This window comes from Pithys albifrons, chromosome 6 (assembly GCF_047495875.1).
Source record: "Pithys albifrons albifrons isolate INPA30051 chromosome 6, PitAlb_v1, whole genome shotgun sequence".
Classification (NCBI taxonomy): domain Eukaryota; kingdom Metazoa; phylum Chordata; class Aves; order Passeriformes; family Thamnophilidae; genus Pithys; species Pithys albifrons.
The window spans coordinates 6,880,202-6,897,945 of record NC_092463.1 but is presented as its reverse complement, the minus strand read 5'-3'; the positions used below and the strand labels follow the sequence as shown (position 1 = coordinate 6,897,945).

The 17,744-nt window shown below is 43.1% G+C and overlaps 1 protein-coding gene across 1 annotated transcript in view; it reads left to right on the top strand.

The window, feature by feature from the left end:
- Window positions 1–17,744, top strand: part of KCNH5 (potassium voltage-gated channel subfamily H member 5) — a 154,097-nt gene that overhangs the window by 124,507 nt on the left and 11,846 nt on the right. Inside the window, exon 10 of the mRNA XM_071559372.1 lies at window positions 17–213. Within this exon, the coding sequence (XP_071415473.1) occupies window positions 17–213 (197 nt within the window). The remainder of the gene's footprint in view (window positions 1–16; window positions 214–17,744) is intronic.

Genomic DNA, 17,744 nt, shown 5'->3' with positions numbered 1-17,744 from the left:
TGCTGCTGTTTTTCAGGTAAGGGTGACGTGTTTGGTGATATCTTCTGGAAGGAAACCAGTCTGGCCCACGCCTGTGCCAACGTACGGGCTCTGACATACTGCGATCTGCACATTATCAAACGAGAAGCCTTGCTCAAGGTGTTGGACTTTTACACTGCTTTTGCAAACTCCTTCTCGAGGAACCTCACGCTCACCTGCAATTTGAGGAAACGGGTAAGGCAGCAGCTCTTGTTTTCTCCTTTCTCTCACCATTTGCACACTCCTGCAGGCTGTTTGCAGTGTTTAACAACCCCCAATTTACTCTCGATGTTTTAAGGTCATCACAGATTGACTGGCCTTTCAATAACTGCCGTTGCTATTTGTAATGACAGCTCAATAAAAGTGACCCGTAGATTTGCAGCTCTGAAGAGCAGCTGTAGCAGGATGATATATGAATTACATTTCTTTTCTTCATAGTTGTTGGCTTTTGTTTTGTTGAGGTTTTTTTTCCATTACATAAATGTATAAAGTTATATTTTATGGTTAAGTTATATTCAGATTCTGGATTCCTCAAATGTGAGGTATAGCCTTTCATCTGCTAAGATACAGTTCAGAGGACAGTCTGATGGATGTGAATGGCATAGACCAACTAAGAGAAATTTATTAATGTTAAATAAAAAAAATACACTCATCAAATGTACTGTATTAATACCTGCTTCTCGCAGTCACATAGTCCAGAATTTTAATATGGCAAGATTAATAAAGCTTGGTAGTGATTTTACATTCACAGCTCACTTCTTAAACCCTCCTGCTTGTTTTATAATCAATCAGCAATGCTCACTATCCATTAGTTCTTTGAAAGAACACTCCATCTAAAAATTAATTAGCTATAAGGACAAATCTTGAAAACAGGTTAAGGGATTCTTTAATTCGCATTGCGGCTGCAAAATTTCATCTTTATGATTTCTCCTGTGATTGATGAGGGTTATATAAATTTCATTTGCATAGAGAAATCTCATAATAATGATTTATAGATTACTGAGCATTAACTGTGATCCTCTAGATGCTGAAACACATTTCTCTGCAGCTGTACCTTGGGCATCTCACCTGATAATGTACCAAGGCTACTTCAGTATTTCACTAGACAGTTTCAGCCTCTGCACTAACTGGGGTTCAACAAAACTGGAATTTTACTTCTTGAAGTCTCGTTTCTCTCTAGCCACTGGAGCATCATACAAATGCTGCTTTCAGAGGAGGTTTAATTTTTACTGCATTCCTTGTGCTCATTAATATCCCAAGTGTGGAACAAAATACCCATGGCTAAAAGCAGATGGAATGGGATTACAGTCCCCTTCTGTCTGTGCTGGAGTCTGAAAGAGCTGCCTCATAATCAGGTTTGGTTCCAGCTTGTCAGCTTACCTCTGACTTGAAGGTTGTTAACTCCACTTCAGACCTGAAGGAGGGCTTTGAGGCTTGATAGCTGGCTCAGGTTTTCCAGCTTATCACTTCTCTGTTGATAAGAAGTGCTCCAAGTCTTGACTTCAGCAGCCCCCTCCTTGCCATCTCACGTGCCACCAACTACAGCCCTGCCATTACAATTCTGCTCAGGCATTGCTGATGGTGATTTCATGGGACAAGATAATGCCACATACATTGTACCAAAATGTATTCTTTCCTTCTTAAAACCGTGAACCTGTCACTTCAGCTCGCTTCCTGAGAAAAACATGGACGTGTCTTTTTCTGACAGGGCAGTGTGTTGCAGTTCAGCTCTGTAGTCTGTGGATGCATATAGGGAATAGCCCCCTGGTTGAGTTTTCATGGGGTTTCTTCTCTCACACACACTTTTTTTAAGGAAAATTGGTTTCTCTGCAGGACCTTGACATAGGGAGTCACCCAGGTGTAAAAATTCATGGAGCTCAAGTTCCCAGTACAGATACCTGCTCCCTAGCTCAGTATTAGGTACATGGACTTTGTCATGGGAGCAGTGACTCAAGGTAAGCAGGAAGAGCATTCCTAAAGAAACTTAAGATTATACAGAAGCAAAGGAAATGTTGGATGGGTCATCTGTGGGTATTATGTGAGAGCCGGTGAAGAGTCAAAGGTTGTGTCAATGTGGTACATACACAGTAGAGTTCATTTCATTAAAAGTTTCATTTTCAATGTGGTACATACACAGTAGAGTTCATTTCATTAAAAGTTTGGTGATTATGTCCAAGGTAGTCACCAATGACCTCTATAGCTCATGAGGAACGGTTCCTGTAGAAGGCAGTCTCTTGGCCCCTCTTGAAGTGCCCAGTCTGGGATGGGAAAAACATCCCCTTTCAATTTTGAGAGAGTCCATGATCACTATCTTTCAAATACATAGCATACATCAGATGAACTCCACCTGCCTCCTACAGTTTTAGTCAATAACTATTTGTTTGGAAGAGTTTTACTTCTAGCATTGCAGTGAGATGTGCTGAGCCAGAGCCAGCTTTGCAGAAATTCTATTTTCTTCCTAGGCATGAAAGAGATCATGCTACATTCAGCACCAGGGACACAATCTAAGTCCTGTTACATAAAGTTATTCAGGGGATTGTTTCAAACCTCCTGTCTGCTGGAAGTATACGTGATTCCCTGTTGGGCACAGAAGCATTTGACAGTGAGCTCATCTCTGAGGAAAAGCAGTGCCATCCAGGACAGTTCCATCAGGCGAGCAGCAAGCGGTTGTTCAGGCAGTGAGACTGGGCTGACAGCTGCACTGTGCTGCAGCACTTCGTGCTGGCGTCATGCAGTCTAAATGGAAAGAAAATCATTGTCTCCTTTAATTGATTTCAATAGAAATATATACTTAGCACTTTTTCTACCTAGTCATCACTCATAAGGTTTGACACTTAATTATAATATAAATACACTCCTTTGCGGTTCTCTGCACAAGAAAATGGCTCTTCTCACTGTCAGAAATGTATGGGCAGAAGTGTTCTTTCATCAGGACTGCTCTTTGAAACACACATGCATGGATTTGAGTGCACACACACTTGTTTGTGCTGCCCTGTCCCTCAGCCAGCACTTTGATGTAGTCTGTAGACTGCAAAATATTTAGACATTCAAAAGACTAATAAATTAATAATAGTACTGAGCACAAAAGGTTATTTCCACATGACAGGGAAGCAAAAGTCTTGTTGAAGTGGGAAAATAATGTTTTCTTGCTCCCAAGTAACATGTAGAGCCTGGCATGTTGAATGACCTCCTTAAGGCATCTGCTCAGCTAAAGTATTGCAGCATATCATGTTCCATGCTCTGAAATCTTTACAGCACGTCTAACATCACTAATGCACACTCTGAGGCAGAACCAAGACTTTGAACTTTTTTTTCTTCTCCCCAAACAAGGAAAATAATTATTCTGGAAAGATATTCTTTAAAATCACAATGAGATTACATATCTGCCTCTGAGTATTGAAAGTTATAAAGCAGTATTTGGGATTAGTCTTCAAAGAGTTAATTGCTGCCTTCTGATGCTGGAAGAGAATATTAATAATGTCTAATTCATTAAGTGCCTTTCAAGATTTCACACAGCTGGAGGGAGGCCTCTGCAAGCTTGAGCCATGGAGCTTGGCTTGAGGAGGAGAATTGAGACTGTTCTAAAGGAGGCTGTGTGATGTCCCACCCTTAAGGGGAAGGGACACCCAAAATTCGTAGGTGCTTGTGGTCAAAAGGAACGAATGACAAAGGTCAGAGGGTCTGCAAAAGTTTGCAAAGTTTTATTTAGTAAATTACTCATTTGGCATGGAAATTGCTATAAGTTAGTCCCTGATCTCCTAACATATGCACATGGCAGTGGGTTTTGGATAAGGGCTGGGGTGAAAGGGAAGAGAGGGAGATGCGTTAAGGAGGGGGCAGAAGAAGGAAGGATGGAAGAAAGGAAGGAAAAGCACTATTCTTGGCTCCAGGGTTGATCCAGCTGGGTCATGAGGTGCACTCGTCTCCAGGCTTCTTGGGAGTACTTGTTTATAGGTAGGTTTTCCCCACCTGGAGATAAGTTTCTCACTTTCTGTGCAAATTAGTTATCATGTACAGTCTGTTTTTCCAGACCTTTCTGGAAATGGGTTGGAGGGCTTTGGGAGTCCTGGGGAGAGGTCTTAATCCCCTGCTACATTCCACACTTGCTTTTCAACCTCATTCCTGCGCTTGCACTGGACTGTGTTGTGCTGATCTCCAGGAGCCAGAACAAGGATGTTTGTCCTGGTAACGTGCTGCCCTAACTTCATAAAGCCCCCTGCTCCAGCCAGATCCTGATCTTTCTCCACTTGAGCCATTACCAACAATCTTGGGTTGGCTTCACAGCTATCCAGCAATTGGTGTTTGAGATATACACATTAACCCCCCTGTCTTCTAGGCTTCTACAGGCTCAAACCCATATAAATAAATAAATATACATTATATTGATGGTCAAAATTCAGGAAGGAAGGCCTACATCAAGCTCCCAAATGCACTCCCACAGAAAACAAGTGTTCAGCTGAAATATTTTTAAGTTATGTTTTTTAACTTTTTTCATCTTTGCTTCCATTTGCACCAGATAACATACCCCCCTCCACCGTACTGTGAGCCCAACACAGCCTGTGTAAGTGCAGAGAAAGAATTCAGCTGAAATTTTGTCCCCTCTGAAATCACAGCTAAAATTCTCCTGTGCTTCAGCACAGCAAAGATTTCCCCCCCAGCTTTTTAAGGCAAGCAGTCACATCTTGTTGTTTTCTACCATGGGCAAAATGAGCTGTGTTAAAGGAATGAGTCAGGAGCAGCCTGGGAAGAGGACAGTTGTTCATATCTGACCCCCAGTGCATTTGCTCCGTGAAGGTGTGCTGGAGAATGAGCCAAGGAGATGTGAGGAGAAATGAATGCCTTTAAGGCAGAAACCCTGTTCGTAGAGGCTCGGCTCTTTTCCCTGTGATGCTCTTAAAGCCAGGGACAGCACTGAGAGCAACTGATGTTATCTAATTTCTCCAGCACACTGAGTCTATGAGGCTTTTTAGCAGGTGAGGCCATCAGACTGTGTTAACACACATGTCCTACTTTCCTTTTTATTTCAGATTAGAATAACTTCTTTCTAAATTGCCTTCCCGCTCTTGCTTGAGAATGAATGCATTGCATATAACTTCTTGACTAAATCACTTGTCATTTCTGTCTCACACAGTTTTTAGAAAAGCTTTATTTTAATTTGAATTCTGCATTCACATCTCCTATAAGTGAAGGTTGCACCAAGGTCCATTCATGATCCCTGTGTTCATTTTTAAGACCCTCCCAGTGGTGTACTTTATTAGCAAGTATCCTGATGCAGAAGCAGATACAGAGGCAAAAAGCATCGCTTGGCATGTCAGCCCTTGCCCTGAAGGTCGCACGTGTTTTGGTGGACGGGAATACCTTCACAGGTTTTGAGCTCTGAATTAAGCCATTCACAATTACACAGTTTAGTTCAGAGCTGTTTGCATTTCACCAGCTGGTGCTCACACTCATTCCTGAGCAGTCATGGAGAGGGGTCAGAGCATCGTCCTTGGGCATCTGTGGCAAACAGAAAACTGTGGGGTAACTGGAGCAGGGTGTGCTAGCACCGCTTCTGCCCTGTGGTCCATCTTTTCTGGCAGACCCATCATCCATTTTTGCCTTTTTTCAGTCTGTTACTGGGATTTTTCTCCATGTGGGACAGTGATGATGGCAAAACCTATCTGGGAAAAACAAACATTTCCGTCATTATTTAGTGAAGTGAAGCAGGGGACGAAATGATGCTGCTTAGGGAGCTTCTGTGACTAATAATGTAGATCAGCTGGTGGGACCCTCAGTGGTGTTCTGGTGTCCTGTCCTGTGACAGGACATGTGCCAACCTCAAGGCTGGCACTTGATCCTCATACTTCTCTCACTCTTGGTACTGTCCTTATGCAGCTTATTTCTCTGCTGGTTTGAGGGTCCCTGGGAGTGCAGGATCAAGCCTTTGGGTAGATCCCAGGGCAGATCCAACAGATCAATTTCTGTAATGGCTTATGTGAGCAGCAGGATTTTGGCATGACTCAGAATTTGTTTGTAACTCTGTGGCTTGTTTAAAACTATGGAAAATTATGTTGCTCAACTTCTAGATGACAATGTGGACAGCATGTTTTCTTTTCCTTTTGGTATCTTCTCAGACTCAGGGCATCTGCAGGCTAATACATCCTGCTGCATGCTGGCCCTAGGCAAGGCAAGGGGACACAGGGGAGTTCCCAGCCAGGCACAGTGACACCCTCTTCCCTTTTCCAGGGTCACAGCCCATAGCTGTGCTGCCTTTGACATTGTGTTTGGGTGTGTACAGCTCTTGCTTTGTTACTGCAGTATCAGGGAACTCTCTTGTGCCCATAGCAAAAGACACCCTTCATACTTTTACTTCTCACTCTCTTTTCACCTATAACTCCAATAAAAGTAATGCACCTTATTCCTCTTTCATCATTATCTTTTTGTTAAGCAATAATGTCAGCTTAATTTGGGTATATTTAACAATATGATGAATAGGGGTGTCTCGGAATGTTCCTCTTCTTTTCTCGCCCTCTCTGATCTTTAGTTGTTTGGGGTTTTGCTTCTTTTATGTTGTCCCAGAAAATTAAGTCCTATAGTTAAAGTTTATCTCTAGTGACTGTTTACCGTAATTGCAGAGCAAATAAGTTGTGCCCTCAAAAAACAATTTGGTTTTATTTTTTCCCACCATTGTGACTGAAAAAACTTTGGGCAATTTTTTAAGATTTTTATTGTTTTGCTTTATTGCATTCACATCTATCTCCAGATTTGTTAATTTTCCATTGCAGCATTTCCTAAGAGACTGTTTCACTGATTTATATCTAATACCATCTCTGATGGTGTCTGGACTTGTATTTTGAATGTAGGTGGGTCAGAAGAGCCCACTTCAAGCCTTCAAACAATCAATGTGGCCTTGTCTGAATTGCTGATTGATGGTCCTGGACTAGAAATTGTTTGAGAAACTGCAAAGGGATCTGGGCCAAAACCCACATGAGGAATTTATCAGTACAGATTATGGAACAATTCCTTTGGTGTATCTGTGTGGCCACAGACAGCCCAGCACAGTCCATGCTCCACCTTCTGCCATTGAGAGACCCTTCCGAGTGAGGATTACAGTACTGAGGCTAGAGTTTTTTCTGCAGCTCCTCCTCCTGTCTCCTGCTCCTCTGGGTAATTCTTTGTGTCTTTGCTTCTCTTCAGGGACATGGGGATTTGACTTGAAGGCATTCAAAGCAAGGAAGTTAGTCCTTGGAGGACTCTGTGTGACTTTGCTAGGTAGAAGAGCAGCATAAAAATTCAAAGGGAAAGCTGCAGCAGCATTAACTTCATTCCTTGGTGCCTCCCTGCCAGACAGCATGGGACAGCTGTCTGAGCAGAGTGAGTGCTGTGAGGTCTGTCTGTGGCTTTGCTTTCTTACTTTTGTAGCTGTAAGCCTGATTCTTTTCTTTGTGCCTCACTCCTTTCCCTCTCCTTTTGCCCCTTCATCATCTCTCATACAGTGGTCTCTTGTGGGCACTCTTCAGGCCATACTGACCATGGGAAATAAGGGGTATGGGAGCAATTGCATGTCTGAATCCCCTCCTTGAAGGCACAGAGGAGGTACAGTGGTCTTCTCTCCTTTGACAAGAACAGTGTGCTTCCTTGGTTGTGACTGTGCTCCTGGAGAAGTGCAGATGAAATCTCTCGAATACGTCCAGAGAGGGGCAACAAAGCTGGTTAAAGGGGTGGAAGGAGTGTCCTGTGAGGAGCAGCTGAGGACTTTGGGCTTGTCTAGTTTGGAGAAAAGGAGGCTGAGGAAAAGGAGGTTACCTCATTGCTTTCTATAGCTGCCTGAGGAGAGAAGTGGAGAGAGGTCCTGATCTCTTCTCCCTGGGATCCAGTGACAGGGAGTGTGGGGATGGCCCAGAGCTGCTCCAGGGAAGATTTACACTGGACATTAGGAAGCATTTTAGTGAGAGGATGGTCAAACACTGGAAAAGGTTTCTTAGAGAGATGATTGAGGCTTCCAGCCTATCAGTGTTTAAGAGGCATTTGGACATTGCCCTTAACAACATATGGTAACTTCTGGTCAGCCCTGAAGTAGTCAGGCAATTGAATTAGATGATGGGTATAGATCTCACCTTGCCTTTCCTCACCTCTTCTCGTTTCCCCTCCACTCCCTGACTTGGGTATCTTAGTCACTGTTTCAATACTTGCCTACAAACCAGGGCACTGTGCATCCCCTGGGGGCTCTAGGACGCCTGGGGTAGTACAGTTTCATGGCTCAGTCTGGATTAATGCATTTTGCCTTTAGACTGCAGGCAGATGCAGAGATCAGCCAATGCACTATTACCTTTAATACTGTTTCAGAGCCACATTAATCCCACAGGGTACCAGCAGGCCACTATTCTATTCTGAATATAATCTCTGAGTTAAATACCTTCCTCAGACATCCTGACTGTGCTCCTGTGGGAGCAAGAGACAAATCACCAACTCTGTGAAAAGCAGGACTGAGCCCAATTCTGATAATCCTTTCACATTAGAGAGGTAGACTTATTTTTTTTCCTGGATGTGTAACTTCCCTGTCTAAATCTAAATCAAAAGGACATTGTATGTTGTTTGTCTGCTGTTCTCTGTTGAGAAATGAAAAGCAATTCAGCATATTTCCTAACATAAGAATCTTAGAACAGCGTGGTATGGCTGCAGAAAAAATCATGTGTGCTGATGTGATGCTTTCTGCAGGCAGGGACTCAGCAGCTGCTACAAAAGACACTGCTGATTTACCCCAGTGAAAGGTATGAGCATCTCTTTTTCAGGCAGTCTGGGTGATTTATTTGTGTGTGGAAAGATCATTAAAACAGGAATGTCAGGGATGGGCAGCATCCATAGGAAAACAAAAATGTGAACTGGCTGTGCTATAGTGAAGATCCAGATTGATGATGATTTTCTGTTGTGCTTTTCTCGAATTATTGCCATTTCCTTGTTAAGAAAGCTGTCATAATTAAAAGATTTTCCTTAGTTGACTCAGAAAGCCTTCTGCAGCCTGTCTGCTAATATCAGTTCAGGGCAGTGTTGATTGCACAGGACATGACTGATGATAAAAAAAAAAATAAATCAAACTCCTGCTATTTTTAATCTTGTAAATATTAAAAAAATAAACATTTTGTGTTCACCTCCCCTCATCGATTAAAATTGATGCTTTCAATCTCTTCCAACTGCACAGGAAGTAGAGGGAATGTACATGGTGTAATGGGAAGCAGCATTGCCACTTCATTTTTGATTTCTAGTTAAAACAGTTTTTGCCATCAGGCAGACAGAATTTGCTGGGAAAGTGGAGAAAGAGGGTTTGTTATGTTATTTCACACCCCTCCAAGCAATTAGCCCAGAGCAATGGATTTCTTCTTGCTGAGCCCAATTACGGTGTAGTTCTACAACTTTTTCAATGTGATAACTGCAAAAAAAGGGGAAATGTTAAAAAACTGAGATGATTAATTCCATCATTACTTCCTGGAGCTGATGCCAGACATTTCAGTAGCACAGCACAGCATGACTTGCAGGTATAAAAATGAGTTTCTGTTAAACCTTACTTCTGCAAGACTGGGAATGCTGGTTGCAATGCACCCAAAACTGTGGCTGGGGAAAGAAAACTCTTGCCTGTTCACTGGGATCCTATCAGTGGATTTCCACAGGCTTCACATGGCACAGGCAGAGCTTTAGTATTCATCCAAGTGGGAGTTTTCTGGCTCTGTCCAAAATGGGGTCCATTTTGACCCATCTAGAAATGAAGAGTAACAACTTCAGAGCAGTTTTGCAATGGAGATAGCACTGGTTTTATTTATTCTTCCCTTACCCTCTCTGAGCAGGTTTTTGTCTTGAGTTGCACAGAAAGGCTCCTCAAATAAATAAATAAATAAATAAATAGCTTCTTAAATGCTCAATAAAACTCCCTGCGTAAGCCCTTTCTTTTCTGTGCGAGTATAAATCCATTAATCTATTATTTTTCAGTCCACACTTTACAGATGCAATAATACCCAAACGTGCTGGTTCAGCATGTGGTAGTCATTGCAGCCCTGCAAATCCTAGATTTGCCTTATTTTGAATGGTATTTGGGGGCTGCTCTCTACAGTGCATGGAGGAAAGTATTAAATTGTAAACAAAAGTGAAAGAGAAACTTTATGGGGAAGTTTGCGTGAATTCCAGTAGTTTTAGTTAAAAATAAAACTAAGCCCACCACTTCCAGCTTAATGGTGGCTGATTGACTGTGCCTTTTTTAGTTGTTCCAGTGGCGGTGATTAGAAAGCTGTATTGGTTTATGTCCCATGCAGAGAAAGTCTGGAGAAGCAATTTTGAGATCTGATTAAATACATGCCAGAGGTGGGCATAGCTGTTGGGAGGGACAGGGAGACTCTGGGCAGTGCCTGAAATAAGCTGAATTCCCTATTATTGTACTTTGGAGCAACCTGCTGACAGGCAAAAGTACTCCATGTGTTTAGGAAGGAATATGTATTATTAATTCATGTTTTCTCCTCGTATTTTTGCTTCTCAGTTTTCACAGCCCTTACACTTAATTTGTTTCCTTTTCTAAAGATAACAAAACCATCATATACTTTTCAGGTGTTTCAGGTGTAAGTTACTGTTAAAAGAAGGAGCATAGTGTGAGCATTTATAAAAGCCTCTGATTCTCTTAACTCCTCTAATTAAACTGTCAGTGATCTTTTAAAGTCTGGGACCTCCCCCTGACCTTTTTAGGTGAATTTCAGATTTTTTATTAGTACTCCACAAAGACGTCTCAGCTACTAAAAAGATTCTGTATAATGTTTTCTATCTAATATTGCCATCAGTCACTGCGCGTCCAGAGCAGGGGGATTTAACCTCTCCGTGCTCTAAGAGTACATATCTTCTTGGAAGCAGCCCATTGTCCTCTGGTTTTTATTATGAACCCCACTCCTGTTACCACGTGAAAAGCTTTGGCTTTTTCTGAGAGCTTAAAACACTTTGCCACTCCCTTAAAAGTGTGAAAATGGGGACCTAAGCAACCAGCAGATGACAGCAGCAAAGAACAGCCATTTCTAATCAGGGGACTTCTAACTGGTCAGATGAAATGTAACGTTTTTGTTGTGATTAGCTTTGCTTTTCCACTTGTGCCCATCACTTCCCCCTCAATGCACAGACTTCCAGTTTTCCTTTGCCACGTTCCTGGTCTTATCAGAGCATCTTGGCATCTCAGCAATTAATTTCTGTGTCTTACCTCAGAATTTTCACCAATTCTGCCTTCCTTCACTCTGTGCCATTATGGTGAATTTCCATCTCTATCCTGTGTCTAAGGCAAATCCATTTTTAAATGTAGCACTTTTGTTGGTCAGAGCAGTTCAATTATGAATGACCATCCTTCTCCCAGGCTGTATTAGCCCTCTTGCCAAAGGAGGCTACACAGAAATGTAAATGGAGGAACTGAATCATGCATGTTTTTCATGTGTTATTAATTGTCCCTGTTCCCATTTATTAAGGGACTTAGCCAACAACCTCAAGATGTTCTACAAAAGTACATGAACAGTAATTTCCAAGCTCAGTGCAGCCATGCATTAATGTGCCAAACTAATGCCTCACTGAGCCGCATGAACCACCAGCCATAACTTAAAGCATTTGTCAGAAATTTTGAGGGAAGGCACTGTTTGCCCTGAGGCCCAGTGGGGTTGTGTCCCAGAAAGAGCTGCCTCCCAGCCCAGTCAAGCTCAAATTCAGTCCATCATGTCAGAAACTGCTAATAGGGTGGGTAAGGAATCTGCAGGGACAGTCTGAATTTGCAAAATCCCCAACAGCTTTCTTTAGCCTTGCCAGCCTTCCTGAGGGCAGATGCTCTTGCCTCGTGGATCAGCCCTGCCTCGTGAGTGGAACACAGAATTACAGAGAATCACAGAATGGTTTGGGTCCGTTTGACTTTAAAGATCATTCCAACACTGCTGCCATGGGCAGGGACACCTTTCTCTGGACCAGGCTGCTCAAAGCTCCATCTTGTGAAGGCCTTGAAAACTTCCAAAGATGGGGCATCTGCAACTTCTCTAGGGAACTTGTTCAGTCCCTTGCCACTCCCACAGCAAAGAATTTCTTCCTTATATCTAATGTAAACCTGCTCTCATTTTGAAGCCATTCCCCCTTGTACTGTCACTCCATGCCCATGTCAGAAGTTCCTCTCCAGCTCTTTTGTAGCCCCTTTCAGTACTGAAAGAAGCTCTGTCTAGCTGGAGCTTTCTATTCTCCAGGCTGAACAAGCCCAGCTTTCTCCACCTGTCTGGATAGGTGAGGTGCTCCAGTCCCCTGAGCATCTTCATGGCCCTAACACATGACACAATTGCACATCTGTGGGCATTCCCTAGCATCTAGGATGAGTGGCAAACCCCACTGAGAAGAGTCAATCCCCTAGGAGTGCCTGGAAAAAGCCTTCCCGGGAGAAGGCAACTGAAGAACTGCTGTCTTGTATGGGAGGCTTAGGGTTAGCTGGATTTTTCAGACACCAGAGAAAAAAATCAAACCACAATAAAACAGAGAGATGATTTAGCCAAAGTCTCTGAGGTCAGAAAACCCTCTGGGAGGCAAACACAGCATCAGAGATAGAAAGTAACAGAGCCAGGTGTAGAGATCTGTACTTCTGTCTGATGTCTTTCTGCATCCTTGCAGCAATGTTTATCCTGCACCAACTGGTGTTCTGTTAATTGTGTGTGCACAGAGTGGTAGAAAGTACACAAACAGTGTGTAAACAGGGTGCAGCATGGTCACAAATGGGGAGATACAGAACCATCAATGTTATTGATTGCAAAGACCTGTTATTTGTGCAGGTATAGGGTTTTCTTACTAGCCCCAGACAGGAAGAGGAGATTGATTCCAATTTTACATGAGGAGGTCATTCCTGATCATTTTTAAAACCAGATTTGCCAGAGTATACAATACTGAGGATTACAAACTAATTTGCTTGGGTCTGGAGCAATGAGATAAGCTAAGGCTGCAAACCAGCAGGCTCAACCCCTAAGGAGCATCCTGTGTCAGTGCCTAAATACAGTGCTGATGAATGTTACAAAGATCCACATCTAGAAAAGAAGTGATGGCTGTGATACAGATAATAGGGAAGATCATCAAGAAGCACATGTATAAAATGGAAGGAACTTTCCCCAAGAATGGATTAAATGTGGGGACCCAGTAGAATGATACATCAGGGATATAGTCAGGTTGTTAAAATCCTTCCCAGCAGAGCCTTAGCATATTGCCATGAAAGCCCAGGGATTGATTTAATGCAGTCAGCGTGTAACTGGGAAGGAAATGGCTCTTCACCACACCATCTGTTTATGCCATCCCCATAACCCCACTAGTTAACTCTTGTGCTGTCTCTTCCTCGTGTGGATACCCTTCAAAAATAAACACAATGCTCTGCAATGTCATCACTTCATGATTTCCTCAGTCACATCTTCTTGAGGTTAGGAAAAAACATCCAATGGTCCCTCTGGGGAGAGGAAGAGCACTTCATCTCCCCAGGGTGTTTGTCATGTAGGCACCCCAGTGGGTCTGTCCGCAGGCAGCTCTGGTACAACTGTCATTAGCAACTTCATTTCTGCACAAATAACCTTCAGGGAACAGCACACTGGAGTTTTCATGTGGCTGATGCCGTATTTCTGTGCTCTTGGAGAAGGCTCACTAGCTGGTGGATGGCTCTCCTCCAGGTTTTTCTGGCTGTGGGTGATTTCCCTTCACTTTCTGCCCCAGGAAGGAAGAGTTCTTCATTGGTGTAGTTTCAGGTATGAGGAAACATTAGCAACACCACTGAAATGGGGTCTTTGCTCTCTAAAAATTAATTTCATTTGATTCTGCTGTAACTGGAACACCCATGCTCTGCTGGCAATTACAAATGTCTCTACAAAACTCTGTTCAGTCTCTTGAGCTAAAGCATCCTCAGTGGCAAATCTATACCAGCCTCTTTTGGCTAAAGGGAGATGTTTTAGGTGAAAGTAGCACATTGTCTTCATGGTATATTTCTTCCTGATTGGTTCCTCTTCAATGTTTGCATGCTCATGTCTTGGGTCTTTTTTTCTCCTCAGGGGGCTCCTCCCCACTGAAGCATTGGCTGTGACCATATTAAAGGCAATTACAGTGTGTTCCAACAGCCAGAACTCCTTACTCACGCACTGCCAGCTGAGAGCTCCCAACTGGGAAAAGCTCAGCTCTTGCTGGGTGAGATGTTTCACTTGAAAAATCATGGGGACACTCAGCAAGGTTATTTCACAGAGCTTTCTATAGTTTAATGAAGTAGATATTAAAAGTTTAAATAACCTTTTGGTCTTCTTTTCCTGTTAAATTTGGATTTCCCAATGGTTTAGCTGACTTATTTCACATCTATTACGCAGTGGGCTGACCCTGTCTTTCCAGAGGTGTTAATCTTTTCCAAGTCTTGGTTTCAAATTAAAAGAATTGTTAGGTCACCCTGCCAGTGGATTTTGTGCTGTGTCTCTGAGTTGAGAAGCAGAAATGTGAATTGCTGAATTGCCCCAGCTCATTCTCCTTTGCAGATGCCTGTGCCTTCATTTGTAGGGCATCCCGTGGGGAAGGTAGGGACGGGGATATGTTCAGTGGTCAGTTTGAGCTTAGGTTTCATCCAAAAGATCCATAGAAAGGGACTGAGCACTGGTGGCTTTGTCCTGGCCTTGGTCCAGACAGGTTCAGTCTTCTCTGATGCACCAATATGCTGTATTCATGGGTCAAGAAGGAAAAGAAGTAACTCCGAGGTAATTTTGGCATTGCTGGCTGGCTGAACACAGAACTATGGTGCAGTGTGAGCTTGGGGCTTGAAAACACCAGAGACAGATTAGAGCAGTTCTGAATGCAGCCTAATTAGAGAATCACAGAATGGGTCAGGCTGGAAGGTACCACAGTGGATTATCTGATCCAATCTCCCTGCTCAGGCAGGGTCATCCCAGAGCATGCGGTGTAGGGTCATCCCAGAGCATGTGGCACAGGATCGCATCCAGATGGTTATGGAATATCTCCAGTGAGGAAGACACCACACCCTCTCTGGTCCATCCATGCCAGTGCAGAGTCACCCCTACAGTAAAGAAGTCCTTCCTCATGTTCAGGTGCAATTCCCTGTGCATCAGTTTCTGCCACTGCCTCTTGTCCTGTTGGCAGCACTGAGAATAGGCGGGTCCATTCTCTTGGATTCTGCCTTTCTGCAGGGGGACACTGCTGTGCTACAACAGGAGTTCTGTGGTGTGGCATAGGCAGGCCCCCTCTCACTTTCAGGCCGATGAACATTTAAAAGATCAGGTCCATGGCTGGGATCTAGAAGCAAATAGAGAACAAGCAAATGACTGCCCAGCCACCAGTGTAAATCCTCTCCACTCAGGCATACTGCCATGTTTTTGAGTTAGCTTGAATCTGGAATCAGGTGAACAACGTGTGACAGTGACTGAGCAGCATGTTTTGCCTCTCTACAAGGTGATGCCTTGGATGTTTGAGGTACAGAGGCTGCCTGTTGTCCCTTCTGTTTGGGTCTTTTGTTCATATATATTCTGCCCTTTAAAATTATTTCTTCATTTCTGACTCATCACTTCCCAACAAAACTGATGGTATTCTACATAGCATGGCAATGGAACTGCATTGTTTTATTTCAAGCTCCTGATAAAAGCTTTTCAATATTAACAAAACCTTGAAAATTATGAAGTGAACAGAGCAGCTGGTAGCAAATTCCATATAAACCCAAAGTTTCTCAAAGCCAGGTAGAACATTCTCAGTGTCAGAAGCAAGGCTGATAGCAAGGGGTGTTATCTTTTGTTGGATCAGTGGATATAGCTGGAAAAAAATGAACAAGCTTTCAGTTGCAAAACATTTTTTCAGGTCTGAAGACTTCAGATTAAATTTCAGACACTTTTATAGTCTGGTACAGTAACATTTAAGTTAAAAAAGAAAGCCATTATGATTGCAATTAATTTCAATTTCCAGTTAAAGCAGTGAGGAGAGAGTAGTACATTTGGGGAACAATTTGCAATTCTTTTGCTGATGTATTACTTTGTAAATGAAGAGACTCTCTTAGGCATTCATTGAGATGGTTTAGTCTTCAGGCAGAAACTTATAAGAGGCAAAAACACAGAGAACAAAATAAAAATTCTGCAAATCCTCTCTGCCCATGTTCTGTGTGGCTTTGTGCTGGGGATATGCAGGAACGCTGTGTCTGTCACAAGCAGAACTGGCCAGAAGCCAAACCTAGAGATTTTTTCATTTTTCATTGGATTAAAAAAAGGACCTTCTGAAAATTGTCACTAAATAGAGATGGTGCTGCCCCCTCTCTGCACCTTCCCACCCCTCTTACAACACAAACCTCAACAGCAATAAAGTTGTCCTGGTCAGGATTTAATCTCAGCAAGTAACTGCAATTACAGTTGAGCCCTTCCAGTTATTTCAAATCCAGAACTCTCTGTGCCAGACAGGACAGTATTGAAAATGATGTTAATTATTATATTAATAAATTTCTTTTACCTCTAATAAATATATTTATATGTTTAATCTTTTTGCAGTATGGTTTTTCCTACTATAGGGGCTCTGGGCTGGAAGCCTTGGTTCCATCTGACTTGCTCATTCACTAATCAACTCTATGACCCCGGGCAAGTGTCGTTGACCTCTCTGTGCCCTGGTGTTGGCATCAGGCACAAGTGGCAGCGACGTAAATCTGACTTCCTCCAATACTGGAAAAGGAGAGTGGTATATCAACACTGCATATTATTATTGATGATTGATTTTCTGCTCCAAGTTAATCAGCCTGAAGAGCAGCTTCTAAAGTCTTTTGGCACTTTTCACCATCCCAGAGAGCACCATTTCTGCAGTCTGCCCCAAGCTCAAATCACCCTGCTGTCATTTGGAGGCTTTGAACTGTCTTTCCCTATCCATGCTCAGAAGCACATCCCTCTTAGGAGATCCTGGGCAAACTGAAGGCTTTTTTCTTTGTGAAGTTTCTTTTTTTAATCATCTCTAGTAAAATGCAGAGACAGTAACTCATCTGCAGCTCAGCAAAGCCTGGATCAATTGACAGTGCTGCTGACTGACATTTCATGAGGCCAGGGCCAATAGCAGATATTGATCCAATGGCTGATGCAAGCTTGCAAGGACCCCAGCCTGCCTGATCTAGTTGGAAACTGTCCCATTGGAGGGGCACTGTCTCACAGTGAGCCCAGGACTCTGCAGCTGGGCTAGGAGGCAGTGAGAAGCTCCCTTGAGCCCTGGGGTACCTAATGGTGATGTGGTGGCAGGACTGGTGGTGGCAACGTGGTCTTACTGCACCATGTGGTGGTAGATGTCAGCAGCTATTTGCATCTATGTGGTTGTCTGAAAGTCATGGAATGGTCTTGTTTTGCTGGGTGGACGCTGTCTTTGCTGGGGTTCTTCTTCACATCTAATGAAAGATCTTCAGTTTGTTGAGCTTGGATTTTTAGCCTTCTGCAGGGCTCCCCTTTCCCGGGGACTGGAAATCCACAGTAAGTACCTCAGCTTCCTTCCTTGCAGGATTTCTGTGCTATACAGAGAAAGAAACATCTGCAAAATGGAAAAAAGGAAAGTCCAGCAAGAAATATCTGCTCTTCTCTCTGCCTTAGTGCCAGGTGAAGAAGTAGGAGAAATATCTCCCCTGCTCTTTGCTCTCTCTAATAATTGACTCTGAAAGGAAGAAAAGACAAAGGGGAAGGAGACATAAATATGTCATACTCTCCACCAAGAGCTCATCTACAAGTAGTTTTCTTACC